A 23,934-nucleotide genomic window follows, 5' to 3' on the forward strand; every position below is an offset into this window, starting at 1 on the left:
AAGGCCAAGAGTGGATATTGGCTTTGTTCTGAAAGAGTTAAACAATTAAATACAGTATTTGCACATTAATTTTATGCTTTTCTGGTTGTATGAATCAACAAATATTTCACACGGATTACTTTGCATAATGTTTTATTATGAAATGCATAACTTTGTAATTGTAGATTTGATTATTTTTTTTATTTACAGTGAATTATAATATTTTTATATATTTATGTTTAGTACAGATTTTACTATGTACAAAATAAACTATATTGTATACAAAGAAGTTTGTACATAAAATACAGTGGAGGTAAATGCTTAAATACATTATATTATGATATATATAAGTTTAGACTATGAACCATGTACATTATTTTCTTTAGGTTTAAATATTAAATCATTGTATATTTTAGGTGTTAACAAAAACAAAATACATTATCACCAAAATAGAGACTTTTTGCTGTGAGACCAGGGCTACACCTACACTTTTTGTACTAAGATTTTTTTCTTCTAAAGAATAATCCAAACCTTGATGAGTAATAGTAAGACATTTTAAGCAACTTTATACTAATCTAAAAGCGGTTATTAATTTCTAAAATCATTAGTAACACTCTTGACTAGACAAGCGATTTTTAAGGTATTAAATACATCTCTACAGATAGCAATTTATTTTTTTTGTAGCAGAGATGATAAAGTGTAGATGTAGTCCTAGACTAATTACTCATCACAACTTCTCTTTAAAGGGGGGTGGAAGGCTTAATCTGAGTCCTCACTGCTGAAATATGAGCTGTCACAACATTCTGCAGTGTACAAGAATTTGTGGATGCTTGGGTTCAGTCGAGGTACCCAGTGTCTTGGCACTAAAAATGTTGAGAGGTTGAAGAGGTCAACAAAAACCTTGTATCTGTCACTGTGGAAGAAAAAGACATTTGTTATTAGAATAAGTTTCTGGTCTTTTCGTTCTGTAAAATCTGTCATTGTCACCTACTCAAAAAATTGAATCAAATACTTTGTAAAGATCCCTGTACTCCCCTGATTTCCGTTTTGCATGACATCATGCCAGTGTAGATACATTGCAAAAGTCACTCGGAAAAGCATACGAGTAAATTATACCATTACATTTTTTTAGTCTTATCATTTAAAAATGGTTGGTTCAATAAAACATCATTACATATATAAAAATATATAGTAAATTAAATATACAAAAATATCAAAGAATTGCATAACAAACTTATTCACCCCTTTTGGGAGTTTTTGTGTTTTGCGACCTCACAACCTGGAATTTGTTTGGTTTAAGTTTTTTATCAGGGTTTGCATCCGTTCATGTAAAGAACATGCCTACAACTGTTACCTTTTTGTTTTCATTTTATTGTGAAGCAAACAACAAACAGGACAAAATAACTGAAAACATCCATGTGTAGAACTATTCACCCTCCTAAAGTCAGTACTTAGTAGAGCCTCCTTTTGCAGCAATTACATTTGCAAGTCACATTGGAGAAGTTATTCTGAGTTTTCCACATCCTGCCACTGGGATTTGTGCCCATTCTTCAAGGCAAAACTGCTACAGCTCCTACAAGTTAGATGGTTTCCTCTGGAGCACAGCAATCTTCAAGTCTGGTGACATATTCTCAATTGGATTAAGGTCTGTTCTCTGACTGCGCTTCTTCAATACATTTACATGTTTCCCCTTAAACCACTTGAGTGTCACTTTTTCTTGTTGGAAGGTGAACCTCCATCTCTTTCTCAAATCACTGACAGACTCAAAAATATCTGTGTATTTCACACCATTCATCTTCCCTTTGACTCTGATCATTTTCCCTTTCCCTGTTCCCGAAAAACATCCCCACAGCATATTGCTACCTACACCATGTTTCACTGTAGGGATGGTAGTCTTGGGGTGATTAGCCATGTTGGTTTGGTGCCAGACATAGCATTTACTTTGCTAATCAAAAGTTCAATTTGAGACTTATCTTACTACAGCACCTTCCTCCATACATTTGGGGAGTTTTCCACATGTCTTTTGGCAACAATCAAAACGAGCATTAAAATTTGTCTGTGAGTGAAGGCTTTTTCCAGTCACTCTTCCATAAAGGCGAGCTCTATGGCGTCTATCACTTATTGTAGTCATATGGACAGTTACTCCCGTCTCTGCTTGAGAACTCTGCAGCTTCTTCAGGGTTACCTTTGGTCTCAGTGCTGCCTCTCTGATTACTGCCTTTCTTGCCCAGACTGAGAGTTTTGGTGGGCGGCCCTCTTTTGGAAGGTTTGTTGTGGTACCATGTTCTTTCCATTTGATGATAAATGAGTTGATTGTGCTCCGGGAAATCATCAGATTGGGATATATATATTTTTTTTTTTTAAAACTCAATCCTGACGTACTTCTCAACAACTTTTGTGTCTGACCTGTTTGGAGATCTCCTTTTCTTCGTGCTGTTGTTTGGTTAGTGGTGCCTCTTGCTTAATGATGTTGTAGCTTCTGTGGCCTTTCAGGTAAGGTGTGTCTATACTGAAAGACCTAGGGAAACTTAGGGGTACTTCTCACATAGCGAGATCGCTGCTGAGTCACGTTTTTGTGACGCAGCAGTGACCTCATTAGTGATCTTGCTGTGTGTGACACTGAGCAGCGATCTGGCCCCTGCTGTGAGATCGCTGTGAGATGCACACATTGCTGGTTCATTTTTTTTTTTATTGTTGCTCTCCCGCTGTTAAGCACACATCGCTGTGTGTGACAGCGAGAGAGCAACAATCTGAATGTGCAGGGATCCGGCGTCTGGCAGCCTGCTGTAAGCTGTAACCAAGGTAAACATCGGGTAACCAAGGTGGTTACCCAATATTTACCTTAGTTACTAGCGTCCGCCGCTCTCACGCTGCCAGTGCCGGCTCCCTGCTCCCTGCACACGTAGCCGGATTACACATTGGGTAAATAAGCAAAGGTTTGCTTATTAACCCGATGTGTACTGTGGCTACGAGTGCAGGGAGCCATCACTAAGCGGTGTGCGCTGGTAACCAAGGTAAATATCGGGTAACCATACCCGATGTTTACCGAGGTTACCAGTGTACGCAGCTTCCAGACGCCGGCTCCCTGAAAGCACAGCATCGCTTCCACATCGCTGATGGCTGGGGGCTGGTCGCTGGTGAGATCTGCCTGTTTTACAGCTCACCAGCGACCATGTAGCGATGCACCAGCGATCCTGACCAGGTCAGATTGCTGGTGGGATCGCTGGTGCGTCGTGAAAGTGTGACGGTACCCTTAGATTGCACACAGGTGGATTTCCTTTCACTAAGCATGTGACTTATGAAGGTAATTGCTTGCACCTGAAATGTTTAGGGTCTTCATAGCAAAAAGGGTGAATACATGGGCACTTGGCAATTTTTTATTTATTTTATCTCATAAATTTAATTTTTGTCTATTTTTTTCACTTCCCCAATTTAGACTTTTTGCAGCTGATGCATCAAATCTGTTTACAAATATATTTAAACACTGGTTGTAAATGTAACAAAATAGGTAAAAAGCCAAGGCAATCCTTTTTGAACTGTACACAGAAGCAGCATACAGTATATCTCTTATGTTCTGGATTGCAGGCTGACTACTCTTAAAGGGGTGGTCCAAAATTAACATTTATTTTAATCCTACATTTCTGTCTATTTAATGTAATAATCTAATCGCTTTTCTAATATACTTTAGTTAAAAAGTTCATATCTTCCCCTCACAACGCTAACTGCTTTTATTGTTTTACCTACTTCTTCCTTGACATTTTGTTTGAGAACCCCCAGAGCATGCTGGGATACTCAGATGCTCCCTGCCACAGCCTTTTTCCCCACCCTGGAATGAATTGTTGTCAGTGAAGTCCGTTTCAAGGGCTTGTCAAGTGTGACATATACTTAGAGCTCTCTTGTCACTGTGCGATATTGTTTTCAATACACAGTGACAGTGCATTCCTCGACAGCTCTAATAAGAAGGGACGATCCATCAAGTGAGCACACTGTCAGTGCACATTGTATAAGGAGAACCCAGTGAGTAGGGTGACCTCAACCTCTGCCCCCTGATCACGTCTTATTTGAGCATCCTAGCATGCACTGGGGGTTCTCAAAGAAATATCAGACAGGAAGTAGGTTAAAAAAAAAAGAGCGCAGTTAGATAGCATAGGGAAGGAACAATATGAACATCAGACATTTAGGATTAAAATAAATGTTGGCTTTGGACCACCCTTTTAAATATAATGCAGCTATGGGTGTGAAAGACTAGGGAAGAATGAATATAAAAAATAATTAAAACCACTTCTGCAAATAGATTTGGTAAATAAGCATCACTTGCATATTATTGAACCGTATTCAAATAGTGGCATTTATAAAATACACATTTTAACCATAAAGGGCATCAACTGAACTGTTTTCTGACCTCGGCTTTAGGAGTGCTGTCAGCTGCTTCCAGTGTACAGGAGAATTTGGGTTTCTCTTGCGTTTAAGAGGTAAAGTCTTTACTTGTGAAGTGTTAGGCTATGTGTCCATGGTAGAATGTACCTGCGGATTTTTCTGCAAGTCCGCACCTTATTTTTGCCGCGGATTTACCGCGAATTTGCCACGGATTTTGATGCAGATTTTTTTTTTTTCCCCAATTCTATACCCAAAATCCGCACCAAAATCTGCACCAATAATTGACATGCTGCAGATTTTTCCGGATCAAAATCCGCGGCAAATCCGCCGCGGAAAAATCCGCAGCATGGACACAGCATTTCCAAAATGCCATTGAAATGGCTTGGAAGTGCCGCTGCTGCAGGTTTTCGGAAAATATGCGGCAAATCCGCGGCAAAATCCGTGGTAAATCCGCAGCGTGGGCACATAGCCTAAGGGTTCGTGCGCACGTTGCATAATATACATTTACGCTGCGCTTAGCACTGCAGCGTAAATACATGCAGCCTGCATCCTCAGCACAATCTATTTAGATTGTGCATAATTAATGCACACGTTACTTTTTTGAATGCAGCGATTTGGATGCTAAAATTTTAACCCAAATCCGTGTGTTCAAAAATGCAGCATGTCAATTAATAAACAAAATTGGATGCAGGTCCCGCTCTGTCTATGGGAGAGCCAGCATCCATAGCGCATGAAATCGGCATGTTATCTGCTGAAACACTGCATCCATTACGCAGTGTTTCTGCAGCGATTTGAAGCGCACATGTGCTGTCAAATCGCTGCACAAATTTCAGCATTTACATGCGAACAAGCCCTTACATGCCGATATGAGTAGACTCATAAGCCATTAAATGCTCCCCTGGGAAATTAAATATGCAAATAGCTTTTTCACAGAGAAAAAGTACTTGACTTCTAATGCCACCTATTGGAAGTAGTAATCCTAAAAGACAATTACAACGCTCTAAAGGGAACCAATCACCAGGATTTTCGTATATAATCTAAAGCCAGTGCTATACTGGCACTATCAGGCTGATTCTTTACATACCTGTAGTGGTCAGCTTGAATGTTTAGGTTTTGAAATCCAAAAAAGTAAAGTTTATAAAATAAGCTGCTTGTTGAGTGGCAGTTGCAATGGAGCAGATCATATATTCATAGTTATCCCCTCCCCCTGTTAGAATTAGTATAAGTATTATGCAAACGATTCTCTTTGTCTGTTGCAGGACCTGTGTGAGGTCATACCCATGTGACCAGAAGAGGAGGGGCCTCGGCCAACAAAACTGGATACCAGGTCACATGGGTATGACCTCACACAGGTCCTGCAACAAAGTGAATCTTTTGTATAATGCTTATGCTAATTCTAACAGAGGGAGGGGATAATTATGAATATATGATCTGCTCCATTGCAACTGCCACTCAAGCAGCTGCTGATTTTTTTAAACTTTACTTTCTTGGATTTGAAAGCCTAAACATCCGAGCTGACCACTACAGGTATGTATAGAATCAGCCTGATAGTGCCAGTATAGCACTGTATGTATAGAATCAGCCTAATAGTGCCAGTATAACACTGGCTTTAGCTTATATTCGAAAATCCTGGTGATTGGTTCACTTTAATGCTTCTTGCTTCTAATCCACTTTACTTTGAATTCTGTTAGTGGTACAGATTACAGAACTGCCGTGAACTCAGCTCTGAGAGTTGTACAGTAGGTATTTGTAATATCACAACTTTACCAGTGATCATAGATATTATTGGACTTGTCCTAGTACAGTACAGTGGAACTTTGGTTTACGAGATTAATTCGATCTGGGAGTGTGCTCGTAAACCAAGTTACTCGGGCACATTTTCCCAAAGAAAATCATTAGAACTCAGACAATTCGTTCCACAATTTGTAGTAATGTCCCATCCTGGTCCCCTATTGTGCCAACACACAGACACTATTCTCACCTATCTTCCTTTCCCTCGGCGGCCTCTGGTTCTTGCAGTCCGCAGGCATGTGGACCCGGTAACAATCGTGCTGATGCAGGGGCTGCCACTGTCAGTGCTTCAGCGCAGCTAAATTCATACACATGAGCCGTTTGCCTCTGATTGGCCAGCGCAGCTAACATCATAGGTATGAGCCGTCTGCCTCTGATTGGCCTGCATGCTGCCTGTGGGAGGTGTGCAGAGACAGCTCAGTGCCAGCCTTTATGAAGCAAAGACAGCTGCAGCCCCTTCATGGGCTGCGATTGTTACCGGATCCACGTGCCTGAGGTCCACAAGAGGCAGCCAGAGCGTGTCGGAGCGCGGTGAAAGTAAAGAACCGGAAGTGTGTGCTGTGAGTATTTGCTCATTCAGCAAAGCATTGCTCACAAACCGGGTTACAAATTTGCAGCAAGCTTTGCTCGTATAGTGAAATTCTCACACACCGGATTACTCATAATCCGAGGTTCCACTGTACATAATTTTAGTACTATCATCTCTCAAAGCATAGCAATCATTTCTACCGTTCAGTTTTTGAATTTAAAAATTAATCATCTTACCTCACTGTTGACCGCAAGTAATGATAGCCAGATGAACCACCAGTTCCAGCTTTGCTGCCAATCATTCTGTGCACCATGCACACATGATTATCTGTTAAAACATCAAAGTCAAAGTTAACTAATTCTGCACACCTTCAAGACAATCTAGACATAAACAATAGTATGGCTTTCCCCTACTTAAAGGGTTAAGCATAGGATAAAGAACTTTGTTGCTTAAACCATTCTTAAAATATCTGATTCATGGAATTATACTGAGCCCTTAAAGTTCTCCACTATTATGATAAGACAGACTTGAAGGCTGCTTGGGCAAGTTTTCTAGCTCTTTACCTCTATGATCTATCAATTTGTGAGATTTTCTGTTTCAAAATTGACATACCAAGACCCCATCTTTCCCCAGCTCCACTACTAAAACTATATTACATACAATTGTCACAGCTTAAGACAATATTTCTTTTACATAAGAACCATCTTACCAATCCGAGAAATCTAAGTATAAGATGGGTTGTAGAATCCATTAATCCCTAAAACACTTGTTATTGAGGGCTATAGCATCTCCCAGTCAACTGATTTGCCACTTTTCCACTAGGGATCAGAATTCATTAGTATTTCACGAAAGTGAGGTAACCCAAATCTCATAATTGCATAGTGTGTCACATTGTGCCCAGACATATCAACCTCCTAATAACTCACAATAAGACTGGGGCCACATGGGGACTACTGCGATCCCCTCGCATGACACTCGGCTCACGTTGGCAGTACAGCAGAGCCGAGTGCCATGCAAGTGTCCCTGCGACTGAGGTCTGACCGTTCGAGCGGACGTCCGCTGCGGGGGGGCGGGCCGGCACTCGGGAGGGAGGGATTTATCTTCCTCTCACCTCCGTAGCCAGCTATTTCGATTCTCGCTCTGCACTCGCAGTACACCGGTGTACCGCGAGTGCAGTGCGATTTTTTTTTTTTTTTTCTCGCCCCATACACTTGCATGGGTGCGGAAGAAAGAGTCTCGCATTACAATCGCAGCATGCTGCGATTGTTTTCTCGGTCCGATTAGGGCTGAGAAAATAATCGCTCGCGTGTGCTGACACACAGGCTAATATTGGTCCGAGTGGAATGCGATTTTTTTTTTTTTTTTTTTTTTTTTTTTTTTTTTTTTTTTTATCGCACTCCACTCGCACCGATTTTCAATGCCGTGTGGCTTAGGCCGAATGGAATGTTTGAAACCTGACACCTGCTGAAGTTGTAGAAAAAGACTATGGCATTTTTCATCATATACGGTGTCCTTCTACAGCCCTAGCTCTATTTTGGTAAATATGCTTTTGAACATTTGTCTCCCTCTTTTCCCACAACACACTCACAAATTATTGTAACCAGTTACCAGATCACTGATCCTACTTAAATTGTGGTCACAAGTTGTCTGGCTGTGATAAGAAACTCCGTCCAACTGTGGTGGGCCAATTAGTACACGATTGTGGGAAAAAAATTGGTTATTGGCTCATCATGGATGGGCATAGTTTCAGGCATGTAGTAAGCTACAGCATTTGACTACAGTCTTAAAGGGTTTTGTATTCCCATCTGAGAGCAGCATGATGTTTCTAGGCAAAGACCCTTACTCCAATGTTGTATCACTTACTGGGCTTTTTGCTGAAATTTTGATAAAAGCATCGTTTTATCTTCTGAAGATATAGCAATTATGTGAATGGTATAACCCAGGCCATATCACTGTCAGCTTTTGGTGTACGCTTTACATAGGAATATGCTAATCAGTAGCAGTTTGAGAGCCTGAACTTCGCCAACTTGCATTTGGAATGAAAGACTAACCATCTCATTAAAGAGAACCTGCCATGTTGAAAAACAGTAACTGAGCTGCAGGCGGGATGTTATAGAGGAGGAGGAGCTAGTCATTAATAAATATTTTATGGAAAAGGTTTAGGTAAAACGTATATTTCATTCATTAAAATTCCTGGCATTTGTATGCAAATAAGTCCATTGGATGGTCCTATTCAGTGAATGCCAGACTTCTCTTTAATAACTGTATTTGCAGAAATGGCTGTCAATTAGTAATGACATGCATACAAACACTGGGAATCTCAATGAAAAGAAGTTATATTGAATAGTTTCCAATAAACCTGTATATCATTCTGCTCAGCTTCACTTTCTCTATGCTATACTGCCCACAGATTGGACTGCACATACAACATTACAGGTTCCCTTTTTCCTCCCTGTTTCAATACCTGGGATTCATTAGCTTATTGCCTGACTTAAAGGGATATTCCCATTTCCAAGATCCTATCCCAATATGTAGTAGGCGTAATAATAATAATATTAGCAAATACCTCCAATTAGAAATGTAGCATAGTTCTCCTGATTAGCTATGTCACTTACTATATGCAGGGCATTACAGTAGCTTAGGTATCCATGGTTATAACCACGAGCAACTAACTGTGACTATATGTGTAGTTGTAACCATGAATATCTAATGTCCTGCAATGCCCTGCACATGAGGTAAGCAACATAGCTAATCAAGAGAACTATATACATTTCTAATTGGAGGTATTTGCTAATATTAATATTATTACACCTATTATTGGGATAGGATTTTGAGATGGAAATACCACTTTTAAGTCTTTCTTGATCCTCCCAACTTCTTTTTGATAGCCTCCCCTTTTTCTTATTTTCTTTCAGATTCAATTAAGTTATAATAGTACAGAAAATACTTACATTATGGTGATTCAATAGACAGCTTTGTAAGTTTTTAGCAGTCCTGTACTCTTAAAGCAATATTCAATAACTTGCTATGTTATCTTTACCTTAAAGGGAAACTGTCAGGTAAAAAAAAAAAAACACTACTAACCTACAGATATGGGTTTAATCTGCAGATTAAAAGCATTCTGAAGGGGACTCCTACACTGAAATCCCTGCTGCCTGGAGAAAATTAACTATATTCCTCCAGGCAGCCTCAGCAGGGGTGGCATCAGCACCTTTTTTTTTTTTTTACCTGACAGAATCTCTTTAAAAAGATTGGGACAATTTGTTTTATTCATGTATTTTGGGCTAGAAATCATCTTTGTAAGGCTAGGTTAACACTTCCGTTAAAATGTATCAGTCACAATCCGCGGCTATGGTAAACAACGCTATCCGTTTAGCGGATTCTGTTGTGTCCCATAGACTTGTATTAGTGGCGGATTGCGACTGATGACCTTGCGTTGCATCCGCTGCGTCGCGGTCAGTCATTTTTTGACTGACCGCCGGGCGGGAGCAATGCAGAATGTAATGTTTTTCTGGCCGTCGAAATTGACACACCGCGCAGGAATCCGCCGCAGTCCGTCACGCTTGTAATGTATGTCTATGGTGCTGGATTCCGTCATAATCCGTTTTACGACGGAATCCAGCGCTGGATTCCGTCATGCTCTACTGAGCATGCCCAGCATGATTGGCACACCCACTGGGCTGTCCCAAACACAAACGGATCATGACTGATCCGTCAAAAAACAAACGCACAGCGGATGCAACGGACGCAACGGATCTGTTTTTTTCACAGGATTCCTGTGAAAGGAATCCTGTGAAAAACACATCCGTTGCATCAGTTGACAACTAAAAAAAATGACTGATCCGTTGCTGATGGACCTGACGGATTTAAAAAACGGAAGTGTGAACCTAGCCTAATTGGATTTCATTACAAATTTTGCCCCATTTGGCTCTTAGAACCTTATCGGCTGAGAGGAGCTCAGAAAAAGACAAAATAAAGAAAGAGTTACTAACTTACCTGTTAGATTTTCAGCACAATCTCACTGACAGATTCTCAGTTATAAAAATCGGCCACTTTCTTTTCTTGGTACACCTTTCCTCACACACTGACCAGTGCTTCTATCCATACAATGGCTGCCGGTGGAGGAGCAGGGACCATTATGTTCATCAGCCTCCTCTAATGGAAAAGCAGCTTTTCCCATGTCAGATTTTTTTACAATTGGAAGACGCTGATCTGATGGTCTGGTCACACATTTTTCTTCCAGCATCCATTGTATGGACAGAAGTGCTACTGGCCGACCTGATTACTTGAGAATCCATTGGTGAGCTCGTTCTGACAGTCTAAGGCTGTGTGCACACGTTGCGTTTTTTACCGCGGAAACGCGTTTAGAACCGCAGCGTTTCAGTGGCAAATTGCATGCGTTCAGCTTTCCCATCAAAGTGTATGAGAAAGCCGAAAAATCAGTGCACACGCTGCGTTTCTAAACTCAGCGTTTTGGATGCCAAAAATCGGTGCGGAAAGAAAAGCAGCATGTCACTTCTTTTGTGCGGTGTGGCTGCGTTCTCTCCCCCATTGAATCAATGATGTGGGTCAGAACGCAGCTACACCGCAGTGAGCTGCTTTTTTGTTGCGGTCCGCGGGCTTTGTCGGCACACAGAACGCAGGCATTTACCTGGAAGTGAGGTCAAGAGGTTTCCTGTTGACCTCACTTCCTGGCAAAGTCCTTGTAAGCCCCCGGTATCGCCAAAGTGCCCGCCCCGACCCCCGACCCCCCTCCCGAAAATCCAACATGGCCGCGCGCACAGTAGCGCACCGGCCGCCCTGCTCCTATGATTTCTGTCGCATGTGCCTTGAGACATGCGACAGAAAAATGCCCCCCCAGGCCCTGCCAGGTCACCCCCTATTCCCCCGGTATTCCCTTACCTGTCCGGTCGCAGCGCTGATCCCCCGCGGCCCCCTCCTCCTTCACAGCAGACGCTGGCCGGTCACATGTGCAGAGCAGCTGACAGCCAGCACTGTGTTCAGAGAGATGTGCTGGCTGCTCGCACTCTGCAGCTGTGACCCGGGGAGAGTGGGTGCAGATTTTTGGCACCCACTCTCCTCAAATGGAGGGTCTGCCCTCCTAGAAAATGGGGGATACGTTCCCTAAACGTGCCCCCATATTCTAGAAGGTCCAGAGGCGACGTGGGACGTCCAAATGGATTTCTGCGGACCCATTTTTTTTAAATTTTTTGATTAAATTGGAGAACAAGGGAATGATTTGGGGAGTGTTTTTTCTAATAAAAAAAATGTTGTCATTTTTTTTTGCTTTTGTTTACTGTTAATTAGTTATGTCTGGTATCTGATAGACGCCGTGACATCACTAATTGCTGGGCTTGATGCCAGGTGACATTACACATCTGGTATCAACCCCATTTATTACCCCGTTTGCCAACGCACCAGGGCGCGGGATGAGTTGGGGCGAAGCGCCAGGATTGGCGCATCTAATAGATGCGCCACTTCTGGGGCGGCTGCGGCCTGCTATTTTTAGGCTGGGAAGAGTCCAATAACCATGGCTCTTCCCACCCTGAGAATACCAGACCCCAGCTGTCAGCTTCACCTTGGCTGGTGATCTAATTTGGGGAGACCCCACGTTATTTTTTTTTTTAACTCTTTATTTATAAATACAAAAAAAAAGCCTGGGGAGCCCTCCAAATTGATCACTAGCCAAGATGAAGCTGCCAGCTGTGGTTTGCAGGCTACAGCTGTCTGCTTTACCTTGACTGGCTATCAAAAATAGGGGGGACCCCACGCCATTTTTTTCATTTTCTTTTTTTTTTTTTTTGGATAAATACTAAGCTAGGCACCCTTTAGTGCCACATGAAAGGTACTAAAGGTGCCAGCTTAGAATATGCAGGCGGGGGTGGGACGTTATATATATTTGACATCCCTTCATCCATTGACGCTTTTTAGGCTGTGTGCCCACAATCAGGGTTTGCAGCGTTATGGGCGCTGAGTGTTTTCCCTGCATCCATAACGCTGCGTTGTGCAGGAGTAGCACAGTGGAAGGATTTTTGGAGATCCCATGCCCACTGTGCTTCTTTTCTCCGCAGCATAAACTGACCGGTGGCGTGGCTTCCCGAGCCTCAGCATGTCAATTTATGCTGCGGAGACGAGAGTGTTCTCTGCAGGTAGCATAGAGCTCCACAGCAGCCTGAACCCAAATCCTGGGCGTGGGCATGGGCAGCTGCAGGAAGGCTGACACTGTGTACTAGACGCCGTGTCGCTGGATCATGGCCACATAGCCTTAGGCCTGTTTCACACGTCAGTGATTCTGGGACGTTTGTGCTTTTTTTTAAACGTACCAGAATCACTGACATACGCAGACCCATTATAATGAATGGGTCTGCTCACACGTCAGTGATTTTTCACTGCACGTGTCTCCGTGCGGCGTACCCGCGTGTGCGTGATTACCGCACGGAGACATGTCCATTTTTTTCTGGCATCACTGATGTTCCATGGACCACGCAGTGGTGTGGTCCGTGAAACACGTGCCAGAAAAAAACGTGCTTTTGAAATAAAAATCATTTTAACTCACCCGGCTCCAGCGATGTCCTCTGCAGCCCGTGCAGCTTGCTGCTTCTGAGCCGGCTCATTATTGTCGCACATATTCATGATGCGCGACACAGCCGACCCGGAAGTAGCTGCTGCGGGGGTCAGCACCAGCCGGATGCTGCACCGCGGGAGCGATCAGCACCATGGAGAGCGGGAGCGGGCGCAGGTGAGATGATTACTGAGTGCAATCACGGGCCACGGAGAACGGAGCCCGGATTGCACTTAGACAACCCACGTGTGCCGTGATTCACGGCACACGGAGGGACATGTGCGTGTTTTACACGCCAGTGAAAAACGTCAGTGTTTTTCACTGACGTGTGAAACGGGCCTAAAAGTGAGAATATTGTTGCTACAGCAACATTTTGGGGGAAGTAGCTGTGGATTCAAAATGCTTAATATACTCCTGAATAAAATCCTTGAGGGGTGCAGATTCCAAAATGGGGTCACTTGTGGGGGTTTTCTGACGTATAGGTACCCAAGGGGCCCTGCTAATGTGACATGGTGCACGAAGTTTATTTCAACTTTTCCAAAATTCAAATGGTGCTCCTTCCATTCCAAGCCCTCCCATTTATCCAAACAGAGTGTGGAGAAGGAAATGACATCACAGGTTTTTTTTTCCAAAGGTCTGTGTTCAACTAACTTTATTAACACTGACAAGTCTTAAAAACGCACCTAAAAAAACGCATGAAAAACGCATGGAAAACGCATGAAAAACGCATGCGTTTTCGATGCGTTGTTTCTCAAAAAGCATTGTTTACAATTCTCCCCTCTGCCAGAGGGTGTGTTTTTTTCCGTGCTCAAAAAAACGCAACGTGTGCACATACCCTAACAGGAGTTAGATTGTCTGAAAATGTGTCTAAACCCTTTAAATAGTATCTGCACTATAAATTTTAGTTCTCCATGAATTAATCCATAGGAAAAAGGTAATCCGGCATCCAGGGTTCATAAAAAGTCCTTTTATTGAGAAATCCTTAAAAACTTTCACTCCATATTAAAAGGCAAAAATACAATGATCAAAGATATCAAAGTTCACACAAATGCGTTTCGGACTGACTGTCCTTATTCATTGTACAATAAATTATGGTAATACTTACATCTCCATTTGGTCATTAAAATATCAATGTCCATTAGGTAAGTTAGGAGTTGAAATGGGACCTGGAACCTTGGTTCCTCCCTTCAAAAATAAAATTGAAAGTTAATATTGGACCATCAATTGAAATTACATATGAATATACTGAAAATTGACCTGCTGTGACTGTACCTGTAGAAATATATCATCAAAGCCCCTTTTAATGCTTTATACGATAGTCTTCTATCTCCTGTAATACATAAAAATATAAATATGGTATACATTATTGCATCGCCAATGCATAACATACCTGTGTGTTTCATAGATACACGGCATTGTAATATATTTGCCTTAAAAAATATAGATTTCCAAGACCTAAAAGCTTCAACTCATTGGCAGGATCTGATCCAAATTTTGGATTGAGGGATCCTGGCATGTTGAGCAACTGCCAACAACCCTTCCCATGGCACTTAATCAGAAAATGAGATTTTGACTATGGCCATATTCACATGTACCATAAATACTGCATTTTTTCCAATGCATATTTTAATAGAATCAGTACTTAAAACCCTAGAATGCGCAACCATAGAAATCTACCATAGAAAACAAGTGACCTGCAGGCCTGCGAGGCCCCAGGTATGCATTCTAGGGTTAACTCAAAGTGAGCGTAAGTTCCTGAAAATGTCATGCGCACTGTATATCTAAAGATGCAGAGAAACTGTTTATTGGTGCGTTTTTTATCTATAAGTTTCTATGGGAATCCTAAAAATAATGGTTATATTTTTAAGCACAGGATCAAAGCTTTTGTAAAAATAAAAAGAAACACATTAAAATATTGAAATCTGCACCAATAACACATCAAATAAAGGGGAAAGCGCAAACAAAAAATGCAGCAAAAATACAATAATCAGAAAAAGATTATTGCATAATATGCATCATTGGTCCCTATAAAAATGTCCACTGGATCAGAAGACATTTGTCTTTTGACTACATCTTTTTATGCAGACATCAAAATCATTGATTGTCATCAGTACATTTCTAAAGGTAAAAAGAATGCTCTGCTGTCAATAATGATACAATGTAAATGAACAATCACACTCCATGGAAATAAAAGGAGGATCTGCCCTTGTATAATGACCCTTAATATGGGGCAGCCAGAGTCATTTTGCCTGATTCCTTAGCTAATAATGGTGCATTCATTGTATGGTCAGATAGTACTTTTACCTTTACTAAGAAGATGTTCATGGCGTTTCTCGTCAAACAACGCTGTGAAAACTTCCTTTTGTTTCTGAAGCTCTGCCAGCTGTTCCTCCTTGTCCTCGGAGTCTGGTTTGGCCTAGTAAAAATAACAAAGTATGTTGTTGGAAATCTATATCATATTAATGTCTAGACTCTTCCTGCATCTAATAAAGCTTCTTTGGAGCTTCTTAAGATTTCTTGCTCTTTGAACTACTCATGTGGAAGAGTGATGCTAAAATGTTCCCATGTTTTTTTATGTATACTACATAATTGCTATAGCTACACAAGGCTTGATTTAACCATGGACATTACTTGCAATCTAGTACACTCATTTAATAACAAAAATTAGATTGTACTCTTAGTTTTCTTATATATTTTTTAGAGAATAGAATCGAGGATTGCAAATATTAATTGTCAGCGCATTTACCATTGCATGTTTGAGTTCCTCCTCTAATCCTTGAAATATATTGATCTGTAGATTTCCCCAAAAATTAAAGCCAACTTCTTCCAATCCCGGTGTGCGTTCCAACCATGCCTTTAAAAAAATAAATACAAACTTACTAGTATTGAAGACTTTTGATAAGTGTGAAAATAGTTCAAATGTTCTGTTTATTTGATCGTAGAAAGATATAAAAGCAGCTGAGATTCTAAATATTTCTATTATGGACTTTCTATATACTTTATGTATACTGTATATGTGTCGCCCCAGGGACATCGATCCAGCTTCAAGGATGCCACCAGGTCTTCTTTTAATATGGCAAACAGGTTTGTCAGATTTTGTATGTGTCGTGACGCCACTCACGGCTTGCGGTCATTGATATGGATGACCACCACTGCAGATTTTATAAGCGTCTGGGTCTGATGGGGTCTGCAGTTAGATGGTGTGGCCTCCCGTGAGTGAGGCAGGCCCCAGGGGCTCAGGTGAGTAGGATAGTGGGTCAGAAATAACTCAGGCAGAGTCCAAAAGTCATTTAACTGATTTTTACTCACTTTTGATGTTTCTGTGAGCTGACCCGAGCGATGTTGTGACTAACAAGGTAAGAACCAGGGCTCCTTCGGACCAGTCTGAGGGTAACTGTTAGCTCACCTTCCTAGCACTTCTGTGTTCAGATAACACCTGACCTGAAGTACTCTGGGGGTCTATCCAGGGAGTCGCAACTGCCTTTTCTCCCCTTTTTGGACCGTTTGCCAGCAGCGTGGACCAGGTGAGATGGCTTCAAGTTCTGTCTCCTTATGGGTCCCTGCATTGCTGCTGAGGCTCGGACTCTGTGTGGTTAGTGAGGTACTTGTAGTTCCCCTCACCGGCAGGTTTAGCAGATAGTTAAAACTGAAGTCTGCTCTAGGGACCTGTTCCCCGTAACATGCCTAGTCACTAAGAGTACCTCTTCTTCTGACTCTCGGTGACCGTTCTCCCCCGCCAACTGTGACTACACCACACAGGGTCTGACTAGTGGCCACACGCGTATCCCCTAGCAACTACCGCGCTCACCACTATCAGACTGGCTCGCTCCACTCCTTTCCTTACAACTTCTGCACTTTAGCTCCCAGCCCCTCCACTACACCCATTGATAAAAATTGAAGGCCAGTCACCTCTAGAGACTTCCCAAGGGTTCCATCTAATGGTGTGGGAGACCTGGTTGCTATGTGTCTGTGCGTACACACCTCATTCTGGCCTTTAGGATTACCTGGAAGTACTGTCCCAGCATGGTTGCAGTACTCAGTGGTGCCTGACTGGGTCAGGGGCGCCACATATATCGCATTTATTGCTTTACCTCTACAAGGCCCAGAAGAGTGGGTTCTTCTTCAGATCTAAGAAGTATTTCATTCTCCTTTCCCTTGAAATTGTCTCGGTAATGACGTCTGTTATAGGGAACTCTCAAACTTTCTGGAACACCAATTTTATTTTCAAGAACTCGAAACTGTAAGCTCTGAAAGCCAGATGCAGGTACCAAATATTCCCTATAGAAACACACACAATATATACCATATTATTTCCATATATAAATATATTATTTTAGAAATGCTATGGGTGTAAAATAGACTCGATATCTGATATTAAAAGGGTTGTACTCCCCCCTTCCCCGGTGTACATGAGATGGCCACCATGATGGTGCTAGGATTTGGATGACAAGTGAACTGTTATTATTTCTTTGTCTTCTGGAAATGCTGTTGTGTTTTAATGGGCTCTTTATGTTATACACTGGAAAGACGCTTCATGTAGTGCATTACCGTTCGGGTCTCCTGCAAAATATCCTTTATAGCAGCCGATGGTTTTTATAGTTTATGCCAGTATATTGTATGCCAGGCTAGTTATGGATTAAAAAACCTAATTGCTTTGTGCTCCTTGCTATGACTTCTATCACATGTGTTTTAACTTGAGTAATTTTGTAGGAAATTTACAGTCATACCTGAAATCAAAGAAATCCATGGGGGTCATTGTTTCTAGAACTGAGAATTGTTCAACCAATAGTTTAAGAATCATGGAAATGCGATGGATCCGAGTCACAACTTTCAGCATATTTCTTTCATCTCTTACCTGTCAACAAAAAGATACACGTATAGTATTAAAATCTTAAATGTCATGAGGGGATGAATTCACATCTGTACCAGTCACCAGTGGGGCATATTTAACTTATGTAGACACATACTAGGGCCATTTGATGCTTAAGTACATTATTGAAGTGAGATAACCATATCACCTGTGGAAAATCTACAAAAAAAAGGCTCTATGCAAATGGTTGGATTCAAACTTAAAGGTGTTGTTTGGTGAAAGTAAGTTCTCACCTATCCACATGATAGCTGGAAAAGTAGTGATTGATGAAGGTCCAAACACTGTGATTCACGCGAATCAGCAGAAACGGTAACCTTTATCCTGTTGGGATGGAGCAGCAGTGCGGCTCCATTCATTCCCTTGGTTTTTACCGATAGTCCCATAGAGTAGTGTTTCCCAAAATCCTGTCCTTTATGGTTGTATTGCACAAGTAATGGAATTATTATAAAGCATCTGAAACTGCTAAAGGTTCTCTCACTTGTGAAATACTAAGGAAATTCTGAAAACATGATCTGTTGGTTGGACGTGATGACTGGAGTTTGGCCAACACTGGCACAGAGATAGTATGACATTGTGGTTGGAGTTCAAACAGCTGCTCCATTTTGTAGGTGGGAGAAACGTTCCCAGCTGAGGATAATATTTCTTCTCTACCAATAGGTGGGTGTCACACTGCTGGGACTCCCACTGATCAGATGATAGGTGATAATTTGTTTTTTGATGGACCACCCTTTTAAGACCCCAATGCTATATTTCATTACATAACAGTAGCTAAATAGAAAGCCATTATGCCATGCACAATATGGACCCAGAGGAAAAGTAGTGAGATTTGGTTTTATGTCTTAAACTTTTTAATTGAATGCATTCACCCAAACTGCTTATGAATTAAGACATTTATGCAACTATAAAATCTTTGTGTTTTGAGTCCAAACAAATGTTCCTGTGATATTAGTAGTACCCGCTTCTGGGTAAATCAAACATCATGAGGAAGTCAGTGCTTTGGCTGGCCACTCACCTCCTATTGATGTTTGATCTGCCTAAAGGTGTGCCCAGTGAAGTCGCCACTGATTGAGCGCAGGGCTCACATGATAACAATTTCACGGGAGCCCCAGGAGAGCAAGTGCCGACAGGGCTGGAATAACATCGTCACTGGAGGTGAATATGTGTTTTGATTTCAGCAGGGGAAAACACTCAAATTGAAGAGGGGTTGTCTTAATAGTGGACAATCCCTTTAACTGGTGATGCAATGTAATTTTAGGAATATTACTGTATTGATCAACCGATGATGGTGGTAACTGAGAAGGGTAGGAAAAATTGCTTGAAACTATTTTTATGGTTACTCTTTGTAGGCATGCATGACCCTAAATCTGCTGAAAATCTGTGCTTTGGCTCCTCTTTTGGTTGCACAAATAAGTCATTTGAAACCGAATTATAAAAAGCATCAACTTACATGTCCATTTTGGAAGATTTCTCTGACTGAATCGAGTTCCCAAAGTATTTGCTTAAACCAGAGTTCGTATGCTACAGTGAAAAAAAATGTTTATTTTATAGTTATCAATTTTTACATATAGTGTTTATAAGCCCTGTAGTAAAAACACAGAAGTAGTAATAATCCACGTATGGTGTCCAGCTCTTGTGGTCAGGATCTGGCTTACTCCTTTGACCCTGGTAACCAGTGCAGAACATTTACTATTTACTACGGTTTAAAATCAGGCGTTGGACCATGAACCATAAATGAACGGGTTAAAGGTTAATATAATAGTGGACGCTGAAGAAATTATATTCTGTATGTAACTATAATTTATCACTCACCAATTACCTTTCCACTACCAAAGACCACATACTGCATATAATTCAAAAGTTCCAATAACACATAGATATTGTTAGAAAATGGTTTTTGTAGGTGCAGTTATTTTGTACTTATACTTTACAGCAGTTAAAGGGATATTAACCAACTGTTATATCCACCGGATATGTCATAAATGTATAGTAGATACAAGACACGCATCTATCTCTGTAATGAGGTAATGCCACTTATTGCTGTCATTCATGACATGGTTGGAATTCATTACAAATAAATAGTGCGCTTCGCATGTCCAGGGCCCTTTCTCAAAATAGATATAGGTCTTTTTGGTGGGACCAATATCTACTATATATTAAGGCATATCCTGTGGGTATGCTATAAATGTACAAGATTGAAACACTCCTTTTAACTGCTATAAGTTACAGCTATATATAGAATATAATTATATAGTATATACTATTTCTCACTACAAAGTATGACAAAAAGCCTACATTATCATGTGATTGCTACACTAAAATGCCTGATAAAGTCTGAAATGTGTATGACCAATGATTATGATGGTATTTCTACCTTGTATCTCACTGATGTCCGCTGTGTCCTTAAATGTTTCCTTAATTGGTTTATCTCATCTTAATCCCTTCACTACATATAACGTATAGTTACGTCACATGTCGTGTGTCTGCCTTTGATGCGGGCTCGTAGGCCGAGCCCACATCCTTTCCTGCACAAGTCGGCTTATTTATTCAGCTGACGTGCTTCTGACAGCTACGGCTGCGGCTGATAACCAGTTAAATCCTCCTGTCAGTCTGCTACAGCAGGATTTTAACATATGCTGGTAGGGGGGACACGTCGTTCCCTGCCCCCATCGGGGCTCCCATAATGTGATTGTGAGGAGCTGTTCATAGAAGATTGCGAATTGTGCTATAACAGAGCAGTGCTGATGCCCTACTCTGTATAGTACAAGTGATCAAATGACTACAGCTTCAAGTCCCTTAAGGTGACTAGTAAAAACAGTAAAAATTAAAACAAAGTTTTTTTAAAATATGAAAAACAAAAACACAAGTTCAAATCATCCCTCTTTTGCCCCATTGAAAATAAAGCAATTAAAAAAAAAAACAAAGACATATTTGGTATTGCTGCTTTGAGGAATGTCTGATTTATAAAAATTTAAAATAAATTAATCCGATCAGTAAACAGTGTAACGAAAATAAAACTGAAAACACCAGAATTACGTTTTTTTTTTTGGCCGCTGCAACATTGCAATACGTTTCAGAAGAGGCGATAAAAACATCAAAATCAAATAAAAAAATGGTATCTGTGAAAATGTCAGCTTTGGGCACAAAAAATAAGTTATCACACTGCCCCAGATCCCAAAAGATAAAAACATTTTGGGTCTCGGAAAATGGTGCCAAAGTGTACCTTTTTTTTTTTTATTACAAATTTCAATTTTTTTTTCAGCACTTGGATAAAAATAAATAACCATGTTTGGTATCTATGCACTCATACTGACCTGGACAATCATACTGCCAAGTCATTTTATCATATAATGAACATTGTAAATAAAAATCCTAACAAGACAATTGTTGAATTGCACTTTTTTATGCAATTTCACCACACTTGGAGATTTTTTTCCCATTTTCCAGTACACAATAATATATCTTAACATAAATGGTGTAATTCAAAAGTACAACTCGTCCCGCAAAAAACAAGTCATCAAACGGTTATGTTGACAGAAAATAGAAAAAGTTATGGCTCTTGAAAGAAGGGTAATAAAAGACATAAGGAAAGAAGGGAAAATAGTCCAGCGCTCCGGAGTGAATCATCCAACCAGGTAATATTTCCAAATTTATTAGCACTTAGTACAAAAATAAAAGATTACATTGTAGGTCAGATAAAATCCATCATTTGGGAAGAAAAAATTGACAACAACGTTGCTGTCAAATTTTTCTTCCCATATGAAGGTTTTTGTCTGACCTACAATGTAATCTTTTATCTTTGTACTAAACGCTAATAAATATGGAAATCTTACCTGGTTGGATGATTCACTCCGGAGCGCTCGACTATTTTCCCTTCTTTCCTTACTGCTATCTGGTGGCTATGCCTGTGAGTCCGAGCAGCAAAAGGAACCTGGACATGAAACAAATGGGTGAGCTGAACCTTTTGACTTTATAACTGTAGAAAAGACATAAGCGCAAAAATGGAAAATGGCCATTGTGTAAAGGGGTTAAACATCTATTAGGAAACTACAGGATGTGCCATAAATTACTGATTTGGACCTTGTAGAACTCTAGGACCCTCACCTATTAGGAGATTGTCTCCTTCAATAACTCCCCTAGAACAGAAATGTAGACCCTTCTTTCTTGGGTTTTTTGGAGACTGTGAATTGGAGAATAGCATACGATCTCCATTTTCTGATAGGTGAGGTGTCCAGAGATAGGACCTGTACAAATCATGGATTCATGCCATAATTTATGGATATGCCACAAATGTTTCAGATGGAGATACAACTGTAAAGCTCTATAGCTGAATTTTCCACATACCTTGATGAGTGACAATGAAAAGGTGTTCATCATGGATTTTATTTCCTTTTCTTTCACTCTGTAATTCTTGAGCGTCTAACACTTTATAAAGCTTAAATAAGAATAGAAATATATAAATATTGGTATTACAGGTGTTATTATAATTAATAAAGTTAATATAGTTAGCTGTTATAGTTCTATATTGTTGTCCAAGTACACCCATAAATGTGCATCCTTGCAAATGTATATATAAATGGCATGGCATACTTGTAAATAGTCCCCATATATCAGTCCTCCTCTGCTGGCTTTATTTATTCCTTCTTGTGAGTTGTCTCCATTTTTATCCTCCAGGGAGAGTTCCCTGAAAGTGTACCTTTAAAGAGATTATAGATCAGAGTTACTTGTGATGTTATGAGAGGTTTATCATCTCAGAATATTCTTTAAAAATATACTTACGCATGCCTCGCCCCCATAAATGGACAGCCACTCATTGTTATGTCTTCTTCAATGTCCAATAAACTGGAACATCCCTAACTCGCAATAGTATTTATAGCTGCTGCTTCTGTACTCTTACCCAATCACTGAACTGTTCTCTCTCTCGGCCCATGCAATGTCAATAATTATTAAACTATGACCAAAGAAGCTATGTCACTGTTTACTCAAATTTAACAGGAAAGGGTCAACTCTTCAAATTGCTGCTGGACCTCTTAGTATCCGTATTAATTCAATGACACACATAATACCAGTCTGACATGTCTTGTAGAATAGTTTGTTGAATTGTTTCAGTAGTACTCAAGTCCTCTTGGATCTTTATATTAGATACTTGGAGACTAAAGGCCCCGTTACACGCAACAACATCGCTAACGAGATGACGTTGGGGTCACGGAATTTGTGACACACATCCGGCCTTGTTAGCAATGTTGCTGCGTGTGACACGTACGAGCGACATCTAACTATGTAAAATACTCACCAAATCTTTGATTGTTGACACGTCGTCCATTTCCCAAATGTCGTTGCTTGTGCAGGACGCAGGTTGTTCGTCGCTCCTGAGGCAGCATACATCGCTATGTGTGACACCCTAGGAACGACGAACAACACCGTACCTGCGTCCTCCGGCAACGAGGTGGGTGTGACTTCCATGCGGCTGCTCTCCATCCCTCCGCTTCAATTGGATGCCTGCCTTGTGACATCGCTGTGACGCCACACAAACCGCCCCCTTAGAAAAGAGGCTGTTCACCGGCCACAGCAACGTCACTAAGAAGGTAAATATGTGTGATGGGTACTAGCGATATTGTGCGCCACGGGAAGTGATTTACCCGTGACGCACAAATGACTGGGGCGGGCATGTTCGGCAGCGACATCACTAGCAATGTCGCTGCATGTAAAGCCCCCTTAAGCTATTGAACTGATGTATAAGACACTTATTTCCGTGTTTTAAATAGGAGCACTATCACATTTTTGTAGTCAGTCCAATTATTGCTTATTTGAAAATATGTAGAAATCATG

At 40.9% G+C, this 23,934-nt stretch overlaps 2 protein-coding genes across 3 annotated transcripts in view; one reads left to right on the top strand and one right to left on the bottom strand.

Moving 5' to 3' along the window:
• The window catches only part of CTSO (cathepsin O), a 121,698-nt gene that overhangs the window by 68,578 nt on the left and 29,186 nt on the right, over window positions 1–23,934 (top strand). The gene's annotated exons all lie outside the window — the stretch shown is intronic.
• TDO2 (tryptophan 2,3-dioxygenase) lies at window positions 739–22,919 on the bottom strand. Its single transcript, XM_075335331.1, has 12 exons — window positions 22,885–22,919; window positions 22,696–22,801; window positions 22,450–22,540; window positions 19,556–19,626; window positions 17,966–18,093; window positions 17,330–17,516; window positions 15,985–16,092; window positions 15,543–15,654; window positions 14,511–14,568; window positions 14,344–14,423; window positions 6,913–7,003; window positions 739–892 (listed from the first exon to the last, which is right to left on the bottom strand). Exons 1-12 carry the CDS (start codon window positions 22,917–22,919, stop codon window positions 739–741), a joined length of 1,221 nt encoding a protein of 406 aa, XP_075191446.1.

Source organism: Anomaloglossus baeobatrachus, chromosome 1 (assembly GCF_048569485.1).
Source record: "Anomaloglossus baeobatrachus isolate aAnoBae1 chromosome 1, aAnoBae1.hap1, whole genome shotgun sequence".
NCBI lineage: Eukaryota > Metazoa > Chordata > Amphibia > Anura > Aromobatidae > Anomaloglossus > Anomaloglossus baeobatrachus.

What these genes read in the sequence shown, in the direction of transcription:
- TDO2 (XM_075335331.1), bottom strand. Translation starts at nt 22,919, where the DNA reads ATGAGTGGCTGTCCATTTATGGGGGCGAGGCATGC. An exon ending in TTTATGGGGGCGAGGCATGC is followed by an intron (nt 22,802 to 22,884) that starts GTAAGTATATTT and finishes ATCTCTTTAAAG; the next exon opens with GTACACTTTCAGGGAACTCT. An exon ending in ATGGATTTCTTTGATTTCAG is followed by an intron (nt 17,517 to 17,965) that starts GTATGACTGTAA and finishes GTGTTTCTATAG; the next exon opens with GGAATATTTGGTACCTGCAT.